The sequence below is a fragment of the Muntiacus reevesi genome, chromosome X (genome assembly GCF_963930625.1).
Source record: "Muntiacus reevesi chromosome X, mMunRee1.1, whole genome shotgun sequence".
NCBI classification, from domain to species: Eukaryota; Metazoa; Chordata; class Mammalia; order Artiodactyla; family Cervidae; genus Muntiacus; species Muntiacus reevesi.
The window spans coordinates 130,606,078-130,615,927 of NC_089271.1; the positions used below are offsets into that span (position 1 = coordinate 130,606,078).

Below are 9,850 nucleotides of genomic sequence, written 5' to 3' on the forward strand. Positions count from 1 at the left end.
TATCCAGGTTAATTCTCCCTAGTTAGCAGTTTCATTCCCTTAATTGCCTATATATAATATATGCTGAAATAACTTTGTTTGAATAGTTTTACATTCTGTTAGAATGTTTTAAAAAGCATGAAATACTTAAGACTGAAAAGAATAAAGGTCCTCTCCAGCAATATCTTCTCTTTTCCCTCTCCCAGGATCTGTATTCATATTCAGCTAAAATATAATTATACTTTGACTACAAAATTTTAAGGTTATTTTTATTTACAAGTTTTGAAAAATGTACATTTTTTACATGGGTTACTTATGCAAAGTTAGATTTAAAAGAGTGATAAATGCACAAAAGATGACAATGGAACATCAGACAAAACATTTACAAGCCTTGTCCCACACTGCTACTTAAAGGTACTGTCTAAAAGTATAAATATTCAAAGAAAAGACTGCAAACATTGATTTTAATGTTCTTATAATACTGAAAGGGAGGAAGAAACTAAAGCATGCAGCATTAACTGAGGATTTGAGTGGAAAACAGTTTGCCACAGATATGTTCCCTTCCTTGAGTTAATTGAAACTAAAAGAAAAACAATGTGGGATTATAAATTTGTTTACATAGGGCAGAATAGCTCCTTTAAAAAGATTAAAGTTTCTCCAACCTTCTTAGCTTAATTAAAAACTAATGATTGTTTCCATTCCTCTGCTCCCACACCTCTTTAAAAAGTGAAAATCCAGAAGACTGCAGTATTCTGAAACTTAGCTTGGGTGTGTCCAGTGAATATCTTGCAAGGAGAGGATGTGTGAGTTAACATGATTGTGGCACTCCTTTGGCCAAGTCTTTTAACATTCTTCCTTCCTTCAGTAAAAAATAGTTCACTAGTTCACATTGATTAAATCTTAGTATCACAGCCTTTTAAGCTTCCACTGCTCTTTCAAAGTGGATGTTTACAAGGATTTGTTTCCCTTTTTTCTACATGCCATATTCCAAAAATTCACTTCTAAATCTAACACAAGTGAAGGACCAGCCAGGGTGAAGGCTTCAGCAATCATTTTGTTAAAAACAACGTTCCTGTCATCAAGCTATGCATAAGCACCACTTGTAAAACAATTCATTTTAAAAGCTTAGTGTAGAGTAACACAAAACTGCCCTAAAACTGTAAATAAGATACAAGAGAAGGGAAATTAAGCATTAGTATTTTTGCACGTAACCCAGGTACAGTACATTTGATTTCATAGAGGGTGTTCTCTGATGTTTAAGGAGAGGGTAGAAGGGATAGGAAAAGCTTGGCAAGGGAAGAATGGAAACGGCACAACAGCTATTTTGCTTTTAATAAAGTAAATGTAATGACACTGAAGAACAGGAAGATGACAAACACATCGATACATATTTTCCTTATGACTGCTGCTTCTTTTCTTCCACCCAGGTCAACAGTCACGCCAGCTCTGTTCTACTATCGCAGAAACACGTTTTTCATACTCCCGCTTGTTCTCCTGGTACAGCTGAGCAGCCTGGCTATTTGCTGGACTATTGGGATTGGGTTCATCCAGTAGAGACTATAGAGACATTTTGTAACAAGTCAGTTCCTCAGTGCCTAGATATAATCACTTGAATTATCCTAGGTAGCAGCTAAATTTGCTCTCAGCATGATAATCTTCAGTTACACTAGTCTGCTATAGCTAGGCAAATATGTTTTCTGGTGGCTTAGGTCTTAATGACCTACTTTTTACTTAACTTATGACTTTCAAAAAACAACTGCTAATATAAATGGATCAAAGGATAGTCACATTAAGGAAAATTCACCTGTATGGATGTTAAAATGGAAGACACATCATAGGTTGGACTCCAACGGTTCTGAAGTATGTCCAGACATATGCTACCATCTGCATAGACTAAGAGCATAGAAGTAGGTTATGTTAAACATAACAAAACCATTAAGGTTTTAACATCATAGTCAAGACAAATAGAGTCAAGAATACTTTTGAGGTTTACAAAAGATTCCTAAGCTGCTTCTCAATTATATTCCTAAAAGAAGTGTCATAATCACTACTAGTGAAACAACTGGGATGATCAGAGAATGTCAAATATAATTTGTGTAAAACTGGAAGATACTTAGTGCTTGTTATTCTGAAAAGACTGTCCTGTTATCCAGGAAACCACACACTTTTTTTTTTTAACAGGGTTCCTAGCCATCCACAGGCTTATGGGAAATTCATTCCACCAAATTTCTAAACACTACCTCTTACTGAAATAACAAAAGATAGCTCAGAGTTCACAAAGTTTCATTTTGGCATGAAGATAAAAATACCTGATGCCCTGGAATATTAACCTGAATAAAAGGCAAGTTGTTCTAGGCTTGCTACTAGGAAGGGAAAAAAAGTGAAGTACTAAGTTAGAATCACCTGTGGTACTTTTCTAATATATTGTATACCTGGACCTTAACCACAGAATCTGATATTCAGCAGGTCTGGAGTGAGGCCAGGGCATCCATAGCTTTTAAATGTTCCATGCTAATTCTGATATGCATCCAAAGCTGAAAATGGTTGTTTTAAATGCTAGTGAATATAATTACAACACAAAATTACCCCAATCTGGCCTTACATTAAAAGGAAACCTCAAGGACACCTTTATTTTTATTTATTAAGTAAATGATAAAATCATCAAAACCAGAAGGCTCTCAGTTTCCAAACAAAGTCAGTGTCCCTTCACATCTTCATTCTAGGACCTAGACCAAGACGGCAATAGGCCACCACGAACAAGACCAGCTTTCAGAAACAGTAAGATGCCTACACAAATACTCAGGTTCTACAGACGAATAAATAGGAAATGTGGAATACTTCCCCAAATAAACAGTACAGCAATTTAGAATACTCTATTAAAAAGAGATACTTGCCATTTGGATGGAACATCTTAGAGACAAATCTAACCGTTGGTGGCTTATTTGGATATTCCTCAGTGAATTCTATTGTAAGCTTAAAGGTTCCTGTAATTAGAAAAGCAAGGCTTAAGAAAACATTTATCATTTTGTTCAGTAGTACTTTGTTTTTAATGCTACATGACTTGTTTTTCAAGTATTATATGAAATAATGCAAAGATATAGAGTAGAGAGGAAAGAGACCAGGTAAGAGGTACAGCTCTAGGAACTGCCCTAAAAATGAACAGTGTGAGAAGCACTACTCAAAGGTGATTCATTTTTTGTTTTTCCATTATTCTCCTCCAAACTTAAATACAGCTATCTTAAACTCAAAATTACTGCCTGCGGGATAACTTTAGCCCCTGTATATTTTGAAGACATCCTTAAAATGACAAGCAACTACAGCCAAAATTTGGCCTTCCTCCTTTAGAAGACTGAAAGACCTTAATAAAGTCCAATTTTCATCAGCTGTCATCTTAAATTCTCCAGTGATTTTTAAATGGACTAGAAAGAATGAGCACAAAGGTTCAAAAACCAATGCTAGAAATACAAATCAACAATCAAATTATTTTTACAATAGCAGGGAATAAGTATAAAAGTGTTCCCTGGCTCCTTTTCATGTAATAGCAACTCTATAATGAAAACATAATTGAATGTAAGCCAGAAAAAACTTCACAGTCTCTCTTAAAAACCCTTAAGTATGACTCACAAGGTACTTAACTATAAAACCAACTCAATAATTCACACTAATGGAGGGAATTAATGGCAGAAATAATTTTAAAATCACATTAGATTGCATTCGTATCTCCAGTAAAGTTCTTTCTAATGATGTTTGTTTACGCTACCATTGAAACAAATTATTTTTCTTGAATATGTGTCAACTAAGGTCACGGGAGGCCCTAAAACATACTAGGTTAGAAACTTATTTATAAGACAAGCTGGGTCTAATTCAAGAATTATTGGGGGACTTCCCTGGGGGTCCAGTGGTTAAGACTCCATGCTTCCACTGCAGGGGAGCAGGGGATGTGGGTTCATTCCCTGGTTGGGGAACTAAGATCCCACATGCCATGAGGTACAGCCAAAAAAAAAAAAAGAATTGTTGGAAGTTGTGATTCGGGGAGATTATTTCCTTCAAGATGTTATTTTTAATTGGTTTTAATAAATTCAAGAAAACAACCGGGCAACTGTTTTTTCCTGACTGAAATTTCTTCAAGTAATCTTAAGGAATTAGTTACTATCTGGTATAAGGTGATGCATGTTCCACTCTATTACTCTGGTCCATTTAATACATTACTTATTCTAATACAATAGACCACACTTCGAATAAGATTATAATGTGTTACTGGTTCCTTCAGAGTTAGGAATTTATTTCTTCCTTGCTTCCATTCCACCTTTCCACTTAAGAAAAAAGATCACAATCATTTTACTCCTAGATGTTACGTTTAACAATACCAAAATGTGTGTTTTCTACCAGCAAACTCACAGTAAACAATTTGCTAACAAAGGTCCCCTTGGTATGAACATGTGTCCCAAAGTTTCAGAATAATGTAAAATGCAACATACGGAGACATATTCAACAAACTATTTTTACTCGCTAAAATTTTAAGTCAGATCTAAAGATACTATGAATTATAACTAAGGACAAACAGTATAGTATTTTGAAATGGATAAACATGCTCTAGTCCATCAGAACACACTTCACCTTTATCACCACCTGGTCATAACTCTTCCTATTTTTTAGGGAGAAAGCATAGTTCTTCCTTTTTGGTTCTACTAATATTATAATATGCAAGAAAAAGTGGGAATGAGTGTGAGTTCAAAACTTTGAGTTTCCTTATGTATCTCAAGTATAAACACATTTGGCTCAGTGTTGATATATATTTAAATTATAGCTTAGAGATTTATCATCAAGAAATTGCTCTAAAATTGGACAGATTTAATAGTGTGCAGAGCTCCCAGATACTTTAAATTAAAACCATCATTAAATAGGGTACTTAAAGGTGGTAAAGCCACACAGAAGGCAAGCATAAGTATAAACAGTGGGGCAAAGCAGAAGTTTTGCAGTCAGATCTAGGTTCAAATCCTTGCTTTGCTACTTGCTTGTTATGAAACCTTGGGGGAAGCTGCTTGACTATACTTCAAGTTCCTCATCTGGAAAATGGGTTAATAATAATGCTCACTATATAACACTGTTGTGAGGTTTAAATGAGGCAAAGATGCACAGTGATATAAAACAAGTACTTCATAAATTCAACAGTTTCACATCTCTAGACCCAGTTGAAGGAGGCAAAACCCCAAAATCCAAACCATCATCAGTAAGAAAAATACAATTAATGAATTCAAGTACTAGATAGTACTTTCTTTCTGACCTACACCAAACACTCACAGTGAAACGCAAGTTGAGAACATAAGCTAGTGGTTCACAAAACCCTTGACTTGAGCTTTCTGCCTACTGCTTGCTGAAAAGTTCAACAAGGTGGTTACCTAGCTACCAAAGAAGTTAGTCAAGTCTTTTAGAACAGCTTACTTAATATCTTGAGAAGTGAAACCACCTGCTTATGTCAATATGAATATAAATTAGTAGGACTTACCCACATCTTACTCAAAGTACACATTTAAAGGGATGTTTCATACTTTTAGCTGCATTAAACAATGAGAACCTCTTCAGTACAAGTTTCATTGCAATTTCTGAGATATCCAAAATGAACAATAAGCATATTTAAAATCCTAGAATTAATATTATGCAATTGAGCCTAAGCTTATCCTCTGAATATTTAGAAGGCTAGGCTTTAAAATAATTGAAAACTTAAGCCTCGCCATTATTGTACACAACCTGTACTGATTTTTTATCTTCCTGAGGAGGCCATAACATTGTAAGGAAAGTATGAATTAATCCATCTATACCTAGGGACCCGGACAACTATATAAATGTGTTAAATGGCTGATGTATGGCAATAGGGAGTGATTTGGTTAGTGTATGTTCTGCCTAAAAACAGTCACAAATTCAACTTTTGAAAATATTGTACTGGCCAAAGAAAGCACCTCTGTGTTTTCTGCCATTTAGCCACCAGTTTGTGACCCCTGAGGAGGAAGCAAAGTACATATACTTAAATTTTTTTGATGATTGAAAAAGTCTGGCTTTTAAGATAATAACCAACCTTCATTACAGGATTTATATACCTTAAGAACACCCCTTGTGGACTTTTGATTCATTTAAAAAAAAAGACACCAAATTCTTAAGAATACATCCACTGAAAAATCAAATACTAGTATCTTACTATTTCTATTCACAATTTTCAGATGATGCGGTGGAGAATACATTGTTTCTTAACCTTCATATTCAGCATACATGCCAAGATATTTTATGAAGACGCATTTACCCCCAATGTTTTGTTTGGTAGTGTAAGCTCTTGGGAACATAGTCCTCTTACTTCAAGTGTGTGAAGTTAAATAGAAATACCTTGAAGAGTTCCTATTTTTAAAAGTTCAGCTCTTTAACTAGGGCCTAACTGTTCTGGAAATGTCTGCTCCAGATGGTTACAAGGAATCAGCAAAAGTAGTTTTGAAACTGTTGATTTATATCATACATTGGCAACAGCAAAATCAACTATGCCACTTGTTCCTAATCGAGCCTTTCCAGTAAATTTCCTAGCTGTAAATGAGGTATTTTTAAATGGTAAAAAAATTCTTGTAACCTTGGTTAGTGTTCGAGACACCTGAGGAAGCATTCAGGGATAGCAGACTACTCAAAAGAATGAATCAGAAAAGGGTACTGTCATTTAGCCTGAGTAATTCCTTTCAGTAATGTAAGGGTGGAGAGAGACATCATCAAAAATAGAACCAGTAATGTCAAGGGGGAAGGTCCAGGTAGATAATGGATTCCATAAGTACTTTTCCAATTCATACCACTTAAAGCGAGAGAAGCACCCTTGAAATATTTAAGTTGCCAACCCCTAGGAAAGCGATGTACTATTAATAAAGTTGTGCCCAGCATAAAGCAGTCCGAATAAAATCAGGAGGAAAAAAGAAGCCAATGAAAATAAAGCCTGCTGGAGCTAAAGCAAATACACAGCTAATTTGCACATAAAGCTTAAGTATGAAGAACCAGCACCGATCTAAAGGAGGAAAATTAAGCCTAGCTAGCTTTTGCTATGGATCAGATCAGTTCAAATGATTTACCGCACACACCAAAGTAGTATGCCTTCAGGATCACACTCCCCTCCTGTCATTTCTTTTTATCAAAGCACTGAAGAACAGTGATATTTACCCAGGAGGTGAAGGCAGAGAAGAAACGAAAAGTATCCAAGTTTGTATACAGTCTGCTAGAGAAATCTCAGTGTTTGAAACAAATCCTAGAATTAGTTGATACTCATTTACCTCACAACATCCTGTGGTTGGTAACATCCAAAGGCAATCTGACTAGGCAACTTTGTTTCTACTGAGTAGTTTGTAGAAATACTTTTGTTGCCACCTTCAAATGGAGGTGTATGCATATGTGTGTGCATATGTGTACAGATCTCTCTCAAATGCTCTGTGACCAAAGGAATACAAGGCATTGAGAAGAAAATAAATAACAGACCCTTTTCTGTTTAAAAATACCTCAAATATTAAAGATGTCAATCAGCAGTTCAAATACTTTTAATCATCTTTTTAAATGCATTAAGCTTTCAAAAGCAATTAACTACACACACACATACACACACAATTAAGTGCACATAAAACTATATCAATGTCAATTTCCTGGTTGTGCACAGTCATTCAAAATGTTACCAAGGGAGAGGGGGGAACAGGTGAAGGGTATACAAGGTCTCTCTGTATTATTATTACAACTCCACACAAATCTATAATTATATCAAAACAAGAAGCTTTAAAAAGTCCTTAGAAAGCAACTTAGTGTGTTTTTAAAAGTCAAACCTAAACCTAAAAATCATGTACCTATAAGTACGTGTAGTATCTTGAAGTAAGTTGGATACTGGTAAGAGAGTACATTAAGGCTCCCCTCAATTGTGAAACTGCCTTGAGATCACTGATCATAAAGTCTTGATAAAAGCACATGCTGAAAACTCATTTAAAAATATGAAACAACAAGCTGGCTATTGAAGGTGTCATTAAAGACCATCTTAAAGCAGTGAGGCTGAAAAGCACTCAATGTCAGATTGTAGAAACCAGACAGTTGTGTGCAAGGGATTCCTGCATCCATTCAACATCCAACAACACACATGAAGCACCTGCTGAACACAGTTCCCACCCTTATGACAGAATTCTGAACCGGATGGTCCCTGGGGTCTCCGAGTCTATCAGCAAGTGGTTGGGTTGATCCTAACTCAGTATCCTGATGGAGGGGGTGGTGGTGCTGAATTTAGCAGGATCACAACCCAAACCTCACAAATCCTTAACATCAGTGGTATCATGCTCCTTTTAAAAAGTGACTGCCTTACTCAGATTTTTTTTAAGGAGCAGGAAAAAAGGTGCAGTTTTACTCAAGCGGACAACCTGCCACAGACTGGACTCTTCTCAAGCGTTTAGTAGGCAGAGGCCAGGGAAAGCGCGTTATTAAGTAGGAAGCACTTCCAGGCTGATTGGGAAACCCTTTCCCCAGAAGATCAGGGTCCCGAAAGGTGGGTAAAGAAACTCTCTTACCATCCTCAAACGGGGTCCCTTCAGGCCTGCAACACAGAGAGAAACAAGTCAGTTCCCGCAGCGGGGGCTCCTCTCTCCCCGGTTCATCTGAGGAGGTGGCTATTATGAGCTCTGCTCGCCCCACCTCTGGTAAACCACCGCTTCCCGGGTTGCAAAGCCACTACCAAGAGAGCTTTGGGGCTCCGAAACCCCAGGCAAGCCGAAGCGCCACCGCTCCCCGCCCCGCCCCCCTCCGAACCCCAAATGGTTCCCCTGGCAGCGGGAACCGAGCTAATCGAGGCACAGGCTTCGGGGAGGCGCCTAGGCCCAACGAGCCCCAAACCTTCTTGCTCAGTCCCCGCCTCCGCACCGGGCCAGTCCCAGGGGGCACACGGGTCCCCCAGCTCTCACCACCACCCTGAACGCAGACTCACCCAAAAATGACCGCGTTCCAAACCATGATGTTGTTCTCGGACGGAGCCCCGCTGACTCCGGCTGGAGGATCCTCCTGCAACCTTCAGGGAAACAACACAGGCACCTCCCGCTATCCAGCCCCCGCCGCCAGCCAAACCCGCTGCCGGCCCCGCCCTGCGCCCCGGCCGCAGCCCCTGGCCCCCAGAGTCCCGGGCGGGTTACCTCTTGAAGTCCCTCATGAGACGCCGCCGAGCCGGGGTGGACATGTCTCTAGCGGGGTCAGGGGTGGGGCATACACCGAGCTCTCGGGTCCCCGCGGGTGGTGAGGAGGCGGAGGAAGCCGGAGGAACCAACGGAGAAGCACCTAGAGGAACCGCACTGCCTCTCCTAAGTCGAGGGTCGGTCTGGCGCCGGCTTAGCACCACCCCAGAGTAGACCGGGGCTGAACCAACCTGGAAGGAAAGAACGGGGGTGGAACGCCGAACGCCGGACAGGCCGTACCAAGACGGGACAGGGGTGGAGGGACGGAAAGTTGCTTAGGTCATTAAACCCCTAAGGGACGCGGGGAGCCAGGGTGAGAAGCAAGCTGTGGGCCTCATGTTAATTGCCGGGAATGCAAAAGGATCGGGTGGTGGAATCGGTCCACCTTCACTTGCCAATTCTAAGACGAACCATGGGAAGCTTTTTTTCTGGTTTTCCTTTTACTTCTTTTTTTTTTTTTTGAGATCAGATCACTTATTTAAAGTGCACACAGTGGTTGAGGGGGAGAAGGTTGAAGTCTCAATCTCAGTGAGGACAGAGTGGACGAAGGCGAAACCGGTTCTCCTAAAGCCGGAACTCTAGGGGGTACACCTCCTACGGACACGGGAAACTGGGGAGGAAGCTGTGTGACTGGTCAAAATCACTGAACATCCAAAGAGTAA

At 39.2% G+C, this 9,850-nt stretch overlaps 1 protein-coding gene across 1 annotated transcript; it reads right to left on the reverse strand.

Moving 5' to 3' along the window:
• Positions 1-231: 231 nt before the first annotated feature.
• On the reverse strand, positions 232-9,378 carry UBE2A (ubiquitin conjugating enzyme E2 A). Its single transcript, XM_065915008.1, has 6 exons — positions 9,150-9,378; positions 8,948-9,028; positions 8,535-8,560; positions 2,874-2,963; positions 1,784-1,872; positions 232-1,536 (listed from the first exon to the last, which is right to left on the reverse strand). Exons 1-6 carry the CDS (start codon positions 9,191-9,193, stop codon positions 1,408-1,410), a joined length of 459 nt encoding a protein of 152 aa, XP_065771080.1. The 5' UTR covers positions 9,194-9,378; the 3' UTR covers positions 232-1,407.
• Positions 9,379-9,850: the final 472 nt, after the last annotated feature.